Raw genomic sequence first — 16,398 nt, 5'->3', positions numbered from 1 at the left:
ATTTATTAACTGACAATCTATTTTTATTAGCTAGCCTATACGCCAAAACATTTTTGTATTCCCGTCTATAGTACATACAGTAGCCCATATATATACAGTAATGCATGTACTTTAACTTCTTCTTGGAGCCTTCTATCTATCTATCATTCTTTATTTATGCATGAAACCTTGGATTATTTAAAACCTGAACAAGGACAATGTAAATCCAGATGTTTAGTCCAACGTAACAACCTGCAATACAATCAAATCATACAGCGTCTGATACTCTGATTAGGGGTACCCAATGAAAGCCTATCATATTGGGCCTCCAACCCAGATCAATCTATTAATGGTCCAAATCCCCCCCCCCCCCACACCTCCGCACTTTTATGGTGCCCCTGATATCCAGTATGAACTGAAATCACAGCAGTTTGGAAATATCGTACGAAAATAATCAAGAGCGGAGATTAGGATTTCCCATATAGTCGATATAGTAAAGAAATGTACAAAACCTCATAGACTTAACAAACTCGATTAGACAAACTCATATTTTTCATTATTTTACACTGTCACTGTCACTGTCCGACATTAGGAAATATGCACCCTGAGTTACCATCATATTTATAGATGTCACTGAATCAATGCCGTCTTACATTATGAGTTACAAATAAACGGGATGCCTCATCTGACACTAAATGTTGACACAAAAATCATAGCCGTTACCCCTTGCCGTTGTAAATAGCCTGCTGCGCCATTGCTATTGTAAACAGCTTTTATTTTATGTGTTTAATAATTCGATTCACTTCAACAGTTTGTTTCCCCACAGTCGCTCAGGCTGTTTCTGGACTCCCCGTCGCTGTTACATTCTGCTTGGTGCAGCACCCTGGGGGGACTTCGCACGTTTTCCGGCGACCGCAGTCCATCCTCCGCGTCAGACACGTGAAGGTTCAAGATGCTCTGTAAATGTTTTATGTAATTTATCGCCGCACGAAGCGTCTCCACTTTGCTCAGTCTCTTATCCTCAAACTCCTGCGGGAGGTGCTCCCGGAGTCGAGCGTAACCTTCGTTGACGCACCGAACTCGCTGTCTCTCCCTTTCGTTTCGTTTGCGGATGAACGCGGGTTCGAATGAACAATCATACATGCCCAAATGTCCCGGGAACTGCAAGTAGGAAAAGCGCCCGGTGTAGCCGTGACAGTAGCCGGGATCCAGGTAAGCGGGCTCGAAGTGGAAGGGCACCCCAAAAGCATCCCGGAAAGGGGCGCCGGCCTGGTCCTTCGCGAAGCCGAGCGCTATGGAGCGCGGATACTGGAGCCGCTCGAAGTAACTTTGCTGACGTTCGGTTGTCATGTTCCTGCAACTGTAATTGAACAGTTACTCGTCTGACCCTGGCACTGTGTGTGTCCCCCCCCCCCCCCCCCAGATAATCCCGAGGACAGAGATAATCGTTTTGGATCTGCCACAAAGCAGATACTGAAAGCGAGATAACAAGTAGCCTACGAATGAGTATTCAAAATCCAGTTTACCTTTAAAGAAGCATCCTATTCACTGACGTGAGCATTTGAAGGAAAACTACAGAGTGGCGTAGAATGTGAATTTTCCTTTACATTTATTCAAATGTCTGACGGTTTTATCCATAACGAAGTTTGAAATTTCCATCAATTACTCTTGATGGATGTGAACAAAGAATTAAATTGTTTTTATTAAACGAATTATATAAACATATTAATGTTTCACCCTTCTGGTAATCCTCTTTACAATAATTACATTTTATAATATCATAAGGTCATTCTTACCTCTCCATTTAGATGATGATTTACATTATAACCACGAGTCTCAGACACTAGACCCCAAGAAATTAAGAATGTCCGAAATAGCTCTTCGCCAAACCCAGCCTTCTTGTCAGCTCCGCTACTGTGCATGTGACACTGTACTGCTCTGCAGAGGGTTCAGAAATGAAGTATATGCCTTGGTTTTTTTTTTCGAGTATTACTTTCATAAATCAGGTTGCCAGAAGTGTGATAAGATCGGGTTTTGGTCGGTTAACCCTCTCCCAACCTCTCTGTTTGCGCCATGTAAATTAGTCCTGAGCTTGCTATACCCCATGGCATTATATTAAAGATATACTTATACAAAACAATTTATTGAAGCTGTTCGTCATATTTAAATATAACAGAACAATATATAACAAAATATGTCAGTATATATCAGAAAATAGCAAAAGTGTATAATAACATAAAACTCATTTTACTAAAATAAATGTGCTGTATTTAGAAATCATATTAAATTTAGATAACAACCCAAATTAATGTTTCTTTATCAATAGCGCACTTTTATTTCATTATTTCTTTTTTTATCCCATTTATTTTTTGTGTATTTTTGTTTTTACAGTAGCTTTAAATTGTATCTTCATGCCACCACCTGTACCAAACAGGATCCTTATACTTTTTTGTACATGGCGAATAAAAGGATTCGGATGCCGATTCTGCTTAAATTAAAAAACTTGATAATCTTAGCTAAAGCAAATTAACATGATTTTCATGTCTAAATGCTCATTGCAGTTTGCATTGCATTCAAAAAGTGACGCACATTTCACTAAAGTGCGAGAGAAAATATGTTTTGCGCGTTTGTTCGTTAGGGATCCTCTGTATACATTGTAAAATTTATGAAATATACATTTCCCAAAAAATATATTTACAGGAAATAATTTATGTACAAAGACATACGGTGATTTTACCACTTATTTCTTTATCATAAAAGTCCTTTATGTGTTTTTAATAAACGTAGTAGATAAATTACAAGAGTATTTTCTATTTTAATTTACTTCGCAACTATGCGTATAACCCTATCCTCGCGCATGCGCAGTTTGGCAAAAAATTTATACATTCACACCGATGGATTTGAGATGAGTAAGAAGCGAAGATGTAATGCATTTTCTTCTAAAGCTATTCATATGTGTTTTAAAGATATCGTCCTTGTTGTGCGTATTATAATTACTTTCGAAAACACTGGATAAGTGATTATGTTTTGTGAGCATCTCAGGGCGTTTTGTTTGGAAGCACGCCGTTTGTTTTGCAGTCCTCTCCTTGTCGGTGTTGTAGCTTGCTAGCTGTCAGGCTAACCCTTAATGCTCCATTCTTTGTGTGGCTCTGCTCCGCCTTCGCCGTTTATTCTCATTAATTATCTTTTATCCGATGCTTCACTGTTCGGCCAGCACTCCGGCTGCTCGCTAAACCAACGTTTATTCTCGCATATGAGTCCGTATCCCTTTACTAGCTGCCCGGCTCGCTCGCTCCCTCTCGGCCACCAGCTGACCCGCCTCGCCGGCTAACTTGGCTCGGAGGCTCGCTGGCTGTTAAGCCTCGCTGGCTAGAAGTTGCTCTCTGATAATCTGTGAAGTGTCAAATAGTTTTAGTGATATGACGGGCACACGGCGTAAATGCTGAGCAGGAAGGCGGCGGGGGGGGCGTCGGTTTCCTTATATTTTACTGATGTGCTCTTGGTATATGTTGCTCTACACCGCAGGCATCTGGTATGTTTCCAGTGTTTTATAGTAACATTTTGCACATCGTGTAACTGACTTTAAATACCAAGCTTCAGTTACTGAACTGGGTATATGATTTCTGTGGTATATATTTAAACTTGTAAGTGTGATTGTATTAAGTGGTGGCTATTAGTAGATAATCAATAATTCTGTACGCTTGTAATTAGAGTTACTATTACTTTGTTTAATATTGGTGTATTATGAGACTGGAAATTGGTGCGAGCTGCCGGTGACTGTGCCTTTTTCTGTTCCCTGCAGCCTGAAAACGGCTTTGCGTTAATGTTGTCATGAATGAAAAACGTATTCCGTCAGGTACTGCCGTCCTTTGCAAAGCCTTGATAAATTAGCCGGAACTGCCCCCTGATAGAGGTCGCTCATCCGTATGTGGGATTGTGCTCTGAATCGCCCAGGATGAATGACATCAACCTGAGTCCGGTGGGAATGGAGCAGCTGAATGTGCCCCCCGTCAGCGGGACTCACCTGGGCCTTCCCACCTCACCGCCCCACAACCCCATCGCCGCTCCAGGTCAGGCATTCAGCAGCCCCCTCTTTGGTTACCTTGATAATCACAATTAATGCATTAATTAATAACAATAAGAATTTCTTTAATGTTTTTTTTACTTTCAATCAGGCATGCCAGTGGCCATCCCCAACCTTGGTCCTTCCCTAGGGTCTCTCCCTTCTGCCCTCTCCCTGATGCTGCCCATGGGTCCGATAGGAGATCGGGGGGTGATGTGTGGCTTGCCAGAGAGGAACTACACCTTGCCCCCTCCTCCTTACCCCCACCTGGAGAGTAGTTACTTCAGACACATTCTTCCAGGTAAGATTAGAGGTTACCTGGTTCTGCTTTAGTGAGATCTGTTGCTTGTGATTCTCAAGCAATTAACATCCACCTATAACCAGGGATGGACATAACTGGTGTGCAAGTACGCATTCACCTTTAAAAACCATTCGTGCGACAATCGATTGATTGTAAAAGTGCAAATGGGTACTTATGTGCATTTGCGCTACTGTTACAAGAAAATACCTTGTATTTGAACCTGTATACCGCAAATGAAGTAAAGTTAGCATATAAAGATTAAAATGCATTATATTTTGTTTTCATATCAGCGCAAATACACATAAAATAAGTACGTATTTACACTGTTACCACAATCGATTGTCACACGTGTCGTTTTTAAATGTGAATGTGTACTTGCGTACCAGTCATGTCCATCCCTGCCTATAACCTATCTTACTCTCTCGGGTATTTTTGCAGGTATTTTGTCCTACCTGGCCGACCGTCCTCCCCCACAGTACATCCACCCGAGCAGCCTTAATATGGATGGAACGCTGTCTGTGAGCAGCAGCAACCCTTCTGGCCTGGACCCGTACACAGGAACTGGGGCGCCCCTCGAGCAAAGCTTGGTGGCCTTGGACTCTCGACAGGTGGGGGGTCAGGGGAGCCTCCACCAGGCCGGTGCCCATGAGGTGCCTCTAGACGCTGGGCTGAGCATGGAGTCACGCGTGAGCAGCCCCATGTCCCCGGATGGAATGGCGGAGGAGTTGGCCTCGATGGAGGGGGTGGTGGCGGAGACGCAGCAGCTGGCTGGCAGGACACGAAACCATGCGGCTTTGGGGGCAGTGGATGGATCTGGGGGGGTGATGCCACTGCATGGATCTGGGTTGGAGCTGCCTGTGGTTATGGACCAGGACCACTTAGGGGGCAGGGTGGGTACAGCTGGGACAGGTGGGGGTGCAGGGGGGGGTCTGGGGGAGCAGCTGCACCCGGCTGGCGCTCTGGGATCTGGTGTCGTGAGTGTGGTGCTAGCTGGCTCGCACCCGCACTCCTCCATGGCGCCCCCCCCTCAGCTGGAGCCTGTTCCTCTTCACGGGCCTGCCAGCATGGGTCTGGAGTCCGTCAGTGTGTCCCCCATCACTGCTGAAGTGTCCCTGGGGACCGACAGCAGCCTGGTACTGGTCAACTCCTCCTTACAGCTGGAGGACTCCACTTCCAACAAGGAGAACATGGTCACCGCCTTCACCATCTGTGAGTCCTCCTTTGTTGTGCTTTAACTGTAATGGAACCAAGACTTTAATGTTGAAGCATCTAGTTGATGAAGCTGAAGAAGACCTTTTGATGTGTAAGTCTTCTAAAAGTATGTGTTCCATAAATAATTCTGTACTGTAATCCAATACTGTGGATGACTGTTTAGTACTAGGTCCGTGTCTCTGATTGTGCTGTCCCGGGTTTTGAGTATGTCTCACCGAGACCTGTGGGAAGGTGCGGTTGGACATCTAACCTGAACCCACATCCAACCTGGTCTACCGTACCTCACCTCACGAGTCTGTCAATCATGCTGTTTATTTAAGAAGCACTTTGTGGTGCTTGGTTTCTCATATAAAGGCTTACTTTTACTCTCAAGGTGCGTGTTCCTTTCTAATAACATAAGATGCATGCAAAAGTAATAGACATGCAGTTCATGAGATTATCAACTGTGATAAAACAAGATATGGATGGTACCACAGTGGTGTTGCTGCCTAGCTAATAACTGGCCACCATGGAGTTGGAAACCCAAATGACTGAACAGTCATTTTAAGTCCTATGGAAATGTATGACTAGCAGCAAAACAACCACATGCAACGACGTGTCCCACTGTCCAACTCCACCTTCCCGCAGGTCGCAGCGAGAGGCTTCTCCCGTGTTTACTGACGGGGTGTTGATTAGGGCTGCATGATATCACATCATAAGGATATGGCGCATGTGCAATAATCTCTTTTAGATAAGGGGCGAAACATTTGTCTCGGCGTCAGCGTTTCGGTATTAGGTGGATGTTTACTTACACCCACAATTTGGTAAGCAGGTTAGTAGTATGCCGAGAATATTAATGAGAGCCGTATTGTGACATTGTGTCACGTCACACCCTGATGTCTTTTTACCTTGTTTACCCACAATATCTCCTCCTCTAAAAGATGCTGTGGCTCTTGAGCTTTCCCTTTCTTCACCTCCACTTCAGTGCTTATCATCTCCATGGTTTAGCGAATCAGTAGCGTGTGGTGTGCTCTGCTAAGTGAATTTAATAAACATAAGGATGCACCAAATTTCTATAGATTACTAACTTTTCGACGTCACAATGCACATCTTATTAAAGTTTTACATAGATTTGTTACTCATCAGCTTACCAAATTGCAGGCGTAAGTAAATATCTGTACAGTACCGAAAAACCGCCATCTGGAGAAATGTTTCACCCGTTACCTAAAGCCCTGGTGATTATTGCGCATGTCCCATAGAATCGCGATAAAATTGTGATGTGATATCATGCAGCCATAGTGTTGATGACTGTTTAGTACCGGGTACCCTGTTTATGACTCTGCTGTCCACTGTTTACTAATGGGGTATTGATGACTGTATAGTACCGGGTACCATGGGGTGTTGTTGACAGTATAGTACTGGGTACCATGGGGTGTTGATGACTGTATAGTACTGGGTACCATGGGGTGTTGATGACTGTTTAGTACTGGGTACCATGGGGTGTTGATGACTGTATAGTACTGGGTACCATGGGGTGTTGATGACTGTTTAGTACTGGGTACCATGGGGTGTTGTTGACTGTATAATACTGGGTACCATGGGGTGTTGTTGACAATATAGTACCGGGTACCATGGGGTGTTGATGACTGTATAGTACTGGGTACCATGGGGTGTTGATGACTGTTTAGTACTGGGTACCATGGGGTGTTGTTGACTGTATAGTACTGGGTACCATGGGGTGTTGATGACTGTTTAGTACTGGGTACCATGGGGTGTTGATGACTGTATAGTACTGGGTACGATGGGGTGTTGATGACTGTATAGTACTGGGTACCATGGGGTGTTGATGACTGTATAGTACCGGGTACCATGGGGTGTTGTTGACAGTATAGTACCGGGTACCATGGGGTGTTGATGATGTTTGGGTACCCTGTCTCTCTGACTGTGCTGTCCTCTGTATACTTGCAGGGTGCACACTATGCGATCGCTCGTACCCCTCTGACTGTCCAGAACACGGCCCAGTTACCTTCGTCCCAGACACTCCCATCGAAAGCCGCGCTCGCCTCTCCCTGCCCCGTCCGCTGTGCCTCAGAGTCTCTGTGGCCGATGAACCCCTAGGTATGACCTCTGTCATGTAGCCACTTACTGACTTTTCAGGGAGAAATTCAGGGGGGGGGGGTCCTATTTGTTTTTCTGAAATAACTCGGAACTTCACAGTTAAGGGTGATATAATTGCTCACATTTTCACTACACATACAGTTTGTACAGGCAGCTTTCAACTTGCGCAAAACCAGCTTAAGTACAGGCAGTTCCTGGGTTAAGAACGTTGACTCGTACTTAGGAAAGTACTTCCATGAAGTATATTGTATTAAAAATGTGAGTGAAATACAATAGTTCGTAATAACAAACGCACACACTACTTTGTGAGACTTGTGATAACATCGTACGGCTTTAGCTGTTTGTCAGCTTGATGTACAGTACAGAACTGTTTGTAGTTACTGTATTATTATGTTTATGATGATTTGTGTATTTAGAAGTGTTTCTAAAGTGTTTTATATGCATAGAAAGGTAAAGCATATACTATATACAAATCAACAATATAAAACAAATATTTGACTATCTGATGATAAATAAGAACCTTTTGTTGCTCTTCTGACTGTCCTGCAAATTCGACTTAAAGACAGACTTAGGGAATGGATCTCATTCGTAACCTGGGGACTGTCTGTAAATGCGGAATTACGCGAAAAATATTTACGATACTTTGTCAAAAAGGCAACATACGCCTGTGAGTAAATTTTACATTTTATCTTTTCATTTATTTAACATGTGTTCTTTATTACATATTAGTATATTTTGGCTTATGTGCTTTTTTGGCAGGTGTCTTGAATGATATTGGAAGTTAAATCTGACTTGCGCAAAATTTGACTGTGGAATGGATTGCTTACGTCAGTGGAGAACTGCCTGTATTTGTGTGTTTAATTTGTAGTTGTTTTGTTCACTGCCTGCTCATCTCTGACGGCATCATGCCGGCTCACAGTCATCGTGCTTGCTCTGCCGGTGCTTGCCGTCACGTTCCCTTTACTCACATGCAGGTGTTTTTGCACGAGAGGTCATACCGATTCGCACCTGCTTCGGGCCCTTAGTTGGTCAGCACTGTAGCACCATGGAGCTGACGGACTGGTCGGACAAGAACAATCCTCAAGTGTGGAAGGTGAGAAGCTCAGGATAGGATCAGTGAGGTCATCCCGATTTACACCACCAGATGGCAGCAATGGAATAGGTTAAAGTTGATTACACCCTCTACATGAATTGCAAAGATTACAATAAAAACAGAATTTTTGTATTGTTCTTTTGTTGTGAAGAATTTTCTATATGTTCTCTGTCATAGATGTTCCACAACAATGTATTGGAGTTCTACATTCTGACTACAGATGAGAATGTTTGCAACTGGATGATGTTTGTTCGTAAGGCGAGGTATGTGTCTCTAGCGGTGCTATGGAGTAGAAACGTGGATGGTGATGACCTGTAAAGGCTGCCCTGTGCTAACGCTGCTACCTCTAATTCTCTGTGTCGCTTGCATCCAGTTCGGAGGAGGAGCAGAACCTGGTGGCCTATCCTGACAATGGGAAGCTTTATTTCTTCTCATCCAGGGAGATCATGCCCGACCAGGAGCTTGTATACTACTACAGTCGGGACTATTGCAGACATCTAGGTGAGCGGTGATGACCTTACTCAACGACTGGCGTCTGGCTCAGCAGGTTGGGTCTCTGTGCCTGTGATCAGAAGGTCGGCATTTTGAATCCCATCCTCAACACAATAGTCATATGTGTTTGTTGGGCCCTGAAATGTCGTAGAGGCACCCGACATATACTATATGGACGAAGGTATTGGAACACCTGGCCATTTATACAAAAAATCAAGTAATCTATCGATTAATCTGATGATTAATTGAATAATCATTTATATATAACCTTATATAATTGGTGTGAGGCAGGAATCAACCAACCACTGCAGGATTCACACTCAGTGACACATACAGCTGAAGCGGTTCATTTAGGTTGCATGTTTTTGGACAGTTTAAGGAAACGGGAGGATCTGCAGATAAGTCACCACGCAAGGGCGAACATGCAATCTCCACACACACACACACACACACACACACACACACACACACACACTGACAGGCTCGCACGATGTGTGTCCAACTGTCACATCTCAGGGACCACAGTAGTCTGCTGGGTTCATACTTCAAAAAGTTGTGCTATTTTTTTTTTTATTTTTTTTTTTTAACTCACTGGACAACGAAATTTGGTAAGCTTTATTTTAATGATGATTCCTTTTCAAGATTATCAATGAAAAGGAAAAAAAAAAGTAAATAAAATTAGTCTAAAGTTAGACTTGGTAATCGAGTTATCATGGCAGCTCTGCTTTGCACCCCTCCCTGTGACGCATGGCATTGAGCTTGGTGATGTGAGGCTTGCATGCAGCTGCTCGGCCATGGAAGCTGGTGCACAGTTTTCATGCTGGGGTTAATGGCAGAGGAAGTTTGCCCCGCTCTGTTACTTTATGTGGTCCGCCACTTTGTAGCTAAGTTTCCGTTGTTCCTAAATGTTTCCACTTTGCAATTTTACCACTTACAGATGATTTCACGAACTGACGTATTGCAAAGGTACCACTCATGAATTCACAAATGTTCGTAAACCTGACTGTATGGCTAGGTGCTTGATTTTACACACCTGTGGCAAAGGGTCTGAATGAAATACCTGAATTCAGTGATTGAGAGGTGTGTTCCAATACTTTTGTCCCTATAGTCTATATACTGTATGTCTCAAAGGAAAGCAAGATGTTATATATGAAAAGGAGCCTCCCAGTTTACCTGTATAAAGAATCATTTTCGGCAGATTCTCAGTACCAAAAAAAAGGATCTAAAATTTCTAACAAAATAAACCAACAAGAATAATAAGGACAGGGGTATATCTTCGTATGTATAATATAATATATTATTCAATTGCGGCAAATACGTGAAGTGCAGTGTTACATTTCTCTATTTAAAGCGAGGTAGACGTCTGCGCAGGGTGTAATTTTAAGTCCCTCTCCCGTCCGCAAAATTCTGTCCTGTTTCTGCAGAAGCTTATCATATTTGGTTCTGCCCCCGCCTGCTTTGAAGGAAAAATGTGTTTTGTTTGACTGTTTATCTGAAGCATAAAGACAAACCTGTGGCCTCAACAAATAAGCTACCTTTTTCACGGTTAAGACGGGCAACGTTTTTTACATAACCGTCACTTAGTGAAACGCATTTCGCCCACAACAAAATTTGCAGTAACGGTATATGGACAAGCCTGCTAAAGACGTTTCCTGATAATATCCATGTAGGGAGAGGGTATGGTCCACTGGCGACGGCGTCAGAGCACCGCGCCTCCGCTTCAGGATACGGCTGCCAGTGCCGGAGGTGTTTTCCTGCAAGTGCACTGGAGGCAGGGACTCAGAGGACATGTGCACTAGTTGGGTTAAAGCTGCAAACTCGTCACTGTGCTTATTCCACCACTGGAGAATATTATGGGGTCCTTGTATTTCAGGTGTGTCCAGCTTAACGTTTAGATCAGGGCTTTTCAAATCTGGACCTCGATACCAAATCCAGGCCTTGTTTTCAGTTCTCCCAGGTAGTTAGTTTAATAATTACTGATTCTGATTGGTCAGAGGCTTCACACCTGGCTCACAGGGAAAGGAAGGCTGGAAAACCAGCAGGGCTCGGACCTCGAGGACCGTGATTTGAATAATAGGGGTTTAGATGGTCCTTGATCTCTGAATCCAACGGCTGCTATCCATGGTACCTAAATCCTCTCATTCCTGGAACTCATGGAAACCTGCCCTTTTAGGCAGGAGCTCATGGTCAGCATCTCCAACTGTAACGTGAAACCACCAGTTATCAGCCGTCTCTTTCACCACTCTTTGTGCAGCTTGTGGATGATATTTGGTTTTGAGCTGATAGGAGACATCCGCTCATCTAGACGTTGCATACACATTGAAGCAAGCCGGCACTTTCATCCTGAAGCGTTAAAGATTTTCGTCCTGCCTCTGCCGTCATTAGCCGGCTGCCCAAGAGAGTGACAAGTGATATTCGACATGGGAGCTAATGTCCCTATGGAAGTCCTGGGATAGGTTGGCTATGTCAAAACTAAATTAGCCTTTTTTTTTTTTTTTTTAGTTTTATTCGGTTAAAATTTTTAACGTAACTTTCTATTCACTTACGAACATAAATAACAATTTGATTAAATAACAAAAAGCATATTTGAGCAATATTTATTTAAATTCTTTTTGTGGGATCCTGCCAGTCACTTTTGTTCTCCTGCTCCCCCAGACATTATCAGTCACTTGCTGCTTTCTCCCGCATTCAGAAATTCAGAAATGAAAATTTGTCCCGTGCCACGCTCTACTGCTGAGGGTCTAGCGGGAAAGCACACCGCTATTGTGAGACGAGAGCGACCCCTTGCTTGGGCCCTCTTTCCAGGTTATAAGCGCTTATATTTTTAGAACAATAGAGGGCACCATTGAACAACGACGAAAGTAATTCATGATGAGTTGGATTTATTTATTTTTTTTGATGTGATACAGGATCCATTTATTTTGGGAAGCAGTACATCTTGTTGAGGTTTATCGTGAAAATATGGTCTACAGATTTGGATTATTGGATGTTTGCGTAATCTACATCTGTTCCACATCTACATCTGCTGTGTGTCATTGTGTGATTTTTTTTGCGACAGGCGTTCCCGAAGTTCCGGGCGGTCAACTCTGTCACTGTGACAAGGACTGCGGCTCCTTCGGAGAGCTCAAGTCCCACCTCGGGGACCACGCCCACGATCAGGAGCACGGCCACAGCCCCTGCCAGAACCACCCCGCGCACCACGGCCACCAAGAGGGCAAGCTGACCGGATCCGGCTCCGGGTCCTCGTGGCCGGGCCACGCACGAGAAAGGAAGTACAAGTGCAGCATATGCTCACGGGCGTTCACCTCCTCCACCAAGCTGAACGTTCACTACATGGGCCATGTGGGCATGAAGCCACACAAATGCGAGTACTGCAGCAAGGCCTTCAGCGACCCCAGCAACCTGCGCACCCACCTCAAGATCCACACAGGTAGGGGCGCAGAGCCTTGGTCCACTTCCTGCGAGCGGTGACTTCAACTCAAGTGCCGGTCTCATAGCCTCAGAGTTGCCAACTCTTTGTAAACTTAGGGAAAGTCTTTAAAAAAAATTTATTAAATTCAGCCAGTCCTTAAATCCATTTTAAAGCTTTTTAAAGGTAAAAATAGTAGGCTGATATAAAATATGTCAGTAAAATCAGAGTCTTTTTAGCAAAATCACAAATTCAAGGTCGTTAGCCCAGGATCGTGGCCATTATTCTGGCTGTGGCTCGTTCTAGGCACACGGACAGAATCCTTGCAAGGATCATTGCGACTAACAGTGGAAGTTCTGGTGATGATACTGTATCGGCCTGTCGTGTCTGGTAATAGATGGCAAATAATCTGAGCCGCCCGCTGCCGACCCCACCCCTCAGGGCAGAAGAATTACCGGTGCAGCATGTGCGAGAAGTCGTTCACCCAGAAAGCCCACCTGGCGTCTCACATGGTGATTCACACGGGAGCCAAGAACCTCAAATGTGACCACTGTGACCGGATGTTCATGAGGAGGCAGGACCTGAAGCAGCACGTGCTCACCCATACGCAGTAAGGCTGCACCGAGGACGCGCCTTGATGTCATGTTTAGGGCTGTATCTGCTACGTGGTCGGTTTACGTCAGCGTTGACGTCTGCCGGTCGTAGTTATTAATCTTGCTGCCGATTCCAATCGGTTCTTGTCCAAACTGTGTTTCTGTGATGTATCCCCCCCCACCCCCCACAGAGAAAGACAGATCCGCTGCCCCAAGTGCGACAAGCTCTTCTGGAAGTCCAACCACTTGAAGAAGCACCTGAACTCCCACGAGGGTCGCCGCGACTACATCTGCGAGAAGTGCAACAAGGCCTTCCTCACCAAGTACCACCTGACCCGACACCTCAAGATCTGCAAGGGCCCCAAGACGCCTGGCAAGACCCTGCAGGAGGAGGAAGAGGAGGATGACGACGAGGAGGAAGAGGATGAGGATGATGAGGAAGATGGGGACGTGGGCGGGCTGATCGACCCGGTCAGCAGGGAGGACTGTACCCTGGAACCGGCTGAATATGCTTCAGACAAAGCTCTCTCCCCGCTGCCCTGACCACCGTGGGGCACTGCTGGACCGCTTGGCCAGCCTGAGACATCCTATTTATTTCACCCTTTCCTTTAATAATATTTTTTTTTTGCCAAAAGCTTAATTTTTCTGTTTTTAGCCACTGTTTTCTTTATTTACGGCCGCAGGACTAAACGGTGGTTTCCCATTCTGGCACTATTTAATGAAACAGAGCCCGAGCTGACAGGTGTAACGGCATCTGCTGTTAACGACGGAGGCTCCGTCCTGTTTCCGCCGCGCTGGCCTTATTGGTCAATGAGCTGAAACGTTGCGAAACGACCGGGCGTCGGCGTTCGTGCCCGTCACCTACGTCATCAGGCGCCGCGGGGTGGTTCCGCGCGATTTGTAAGCGCGACCTGCTCAGCGTTCGGCGGAGGGTCACGCGTCTGAGGCGGCTGTAAAAGTGACTGTTCGGCCGCTTGGTGTGGGGGTCAGATCTTCGGCTGCAGGTGGTCGGGTGCCAATACCTGTGTGCACTCACCGCACAACTCATGTTTTTTTTCCCTTATCTTTTATTTTTATTATTATTATTGACACGCAGTGTTTCAGTTGTATGGATTTTTTGTTTACTGAGACGTTAAAGCCGTTAACCAAAAAAAACAACAACCCTGCCAAGAGTAATTTATCAGATCTCATGCCATACGACATGTATCACACCCTGTCTAACTGCCACCTCGGTTATGTTTGTTACACAGAATGTCTTGTGGAAAGGACCTTACACTGCATAAGAATGTATCAACGCTGCCAATCTTTTAATGCTATTTTAAAAAGCTTATTATCACATGATACAGTAAGAACGCTGTTGTCAATTAGACCGACGTGTTCGTGGCTTCTCACCTGAAGCTTTTGGCAAAATCATGAACTGCGTGCCAGCGGAGCGCAGCACCTATCCGGCCTTTCGCCTCTCGGTTCCCGGTGCGCCCAATCGCGGCGCGGCTCCGCCTATTTCGTGTTTCTTAAAAGGTTTTTAACAGTAAACTGTATATATTTTAAATGATTGTGCATAACCGCAGACAATTTAGCTAATTAATTGTGACAACAGTGATTTTATTTTTAATCGCAGAAAACTGAACTTTCAGAATGATGTTGAAAATGAAAACAGTAAACTGATGGTCTATTTGCTATGCGATTTTTAATTGCGTACGGTACATGGGAATGATTAGTTGTCACCCGAGTGCGCGAAACAGCAACGATTGATTGCTGATCATTGTCGTTTGCTGTAACTCCGTTACAGCATGGAAGGACTTTGTGAGTTACTGCGCGCGACATATGACAGTGATAACCAGTCATTACTGTTTCGCGGACACAGCTAACTGAACCAGCTGTTCTCATGTATTTTACAGGCTGCTCTAATCACCTAACTAATGCAAAACAACCCATTGTCACGATGACATTTAAAATTGAGCTGTCTTCGTGTATCTGCTATCAACTGTAGCAATAAGAAACCGCAGTGCTAATCATGAGCGCAGGATGCGATTTCACGACGATGGGGAACACAGTTCTTAACATTTTCTGAATTTCACAAATTTACATTTTCGTGACGGTGGATGCATACGCACCTTATGCACCATGTATGGCTACGCTTCTGAGTGCGAACCTATGTTTTTAAATTAGATTTTTTTTTCTAAAATGTTAATGTCAGTGACAGCTAACATCTCTCTGTAGACTTCCTGTTGCCTATTTAAATGTATGATTCTTTCATGTACATGTGTGGTAGAAATTTATGACACAGTCAGTGTTTCAGAGTATGACGTTTTATTTTCTGACTTCAGGGAGCAGCCACTTCACTGTTAGTTCCATAGTTATATTAGAAGAACTTTTGGTTAACATACCTTTTATAATTCGCACCCCCTCCCCGAACCAGATCGAACCAGCTGGGGTGGTGCACATGCACTCTAACATATATGCTTTCCTGTTAAACGCGACCCTAACTCACACCTCTGTTCTCTAGCCTGCATTTCTGCGAATTCTAACGAGCACAAAGTTTTAGCACAATTGTCACACTAAGGTTAACTCTTACTTCTCTTCAGCTTACATTCTTGGGCACTCTTGCATTGGTATATAAAAATACATTCCGAAGCTGTTTACAAAAATATCCGTCTAGTCAATTTTTCTCTCACACATGTAAAATACAAAGCACCTTTTGGTAAACCATTACCGACACACACAGACTGATTTTTAAAACGTCTCTCCTGATAGGTTAAAGGAGACTGATGGACCAGTGCAGACCTGCCGCGCGTGTGTTGTCTCGGTGTGCAGACATGCATTAGCACTGATAGTCACTTAAGTCATCACACGAAAGCATCGATGCCAGCTTCCGTGAACTTGATACTCGATGGAGACCTTTGTAAACCCTTAAAAGCCATTTCAGTGCACAGTTAACCCTGCAATAATTTAGATTTTGCCATTCCGCTGCTTTTCGTGCTCCTGTTAAATGTCTACGAGCTGTATCTAATACGTCACGTATTCTTTGGGTATTTTTTGCGCATATGCCTGCGTTGCCACTCGCAAATATTAGTAATTAAAGCTGTATTTTTTTTGTTTAAAATCAACCTTCTCCACTATAAAACATGTAAAAACATCATACATATAGCTCATTTATAT

The 16,398-nt window shown here is 44.3% G+C and overlaps 2 protein-coding genes across 4 annotated transcripts; one reads left to right on the top strand and one right to left on the bottom strand.

Moving 5' to 3' along the window:
* Window positions 1–783: 783 nt before the first annotated feature.
* LOC111843146 (achaete-scute homolog 4-like) lies at window positions 784–1,329 on the bottom strand. Its single transcript, XM_072709314.1, has one exon. It carries the CDS (start codon window positions 1,327–1,329, stop codon window positions 784–786), a length of 546 nt encoding a protein of 181 aa, XP_072565415.1.
* Window positions 1,330–2,847: 1,518 nt separating this feature from the next.
* prdm4 (PR domain containing 4) lies at window positions 2,848–15,532 on the top strand. 3 transcript variants are annotated; one of them, XM_023810439.2, is made up of 12 exons: window positions 2,848–2,903; window positions 3,782–3,835; window positions 3,934–4,049; window positions 4,155–4,343; window positions 4,782–5,552; window positions 7,503–7,652; window positions 8,627–8,745; window positions 8,923–9,008; window positions 9,119–9,246; window positions 12,296–12,667; window positions 13,088–13,256; window positions 13,431–15,532. In XM_023810439.2, the coding sequence occupies exons 3-12, from the start codon at window positions 3,935–3,937 to the stop codon at window positions 13,780–13,782; spliced, it is 2,451 nt and encodes an 816-aa protein (XP_023666207.1). In that variant the 5' UTR covers window positions 2,848–2,903; window positions 3,782–3,835; window position 3,934; the 3' UTR covers window positions 13,783–15,532. The 3 variants fall into 3 exon arrangements, with proteins under 3 accessions (XP_023666207.1, XP_023666208.1, XP_023666210.1); XM_023810440.2 differs by having other exon boundaries at window positions 2,858–2,888; XM_023810442.2 differs by lacking the exon at window positions 2,848–2,903 and adding an exon at window positions 2,918–3,511.
* Window positions 15,533–16,398: the final 866 nt, after the last annotated feature.

Source organism: Paramormyrops kingsleyae, chromosome 3, assembly GCF_048594095.1.
Source record: "Paramormyrops kingsleyae isolate MSU_618 chromosome 3, PKINGS_0.4, whole genome shotgun sequence".
In the NCBI taxonomy this organism is placed as follows: Eukaryota; Metazoa; Chordata; class Actinopteri; order Osteoglossiformes; family Mormyridae; genus Paramormyrops; species Paramormyrops kingsleyae.
This window is presented reverse-complemented; position numbering and strand designations above follow the sequence as displayed.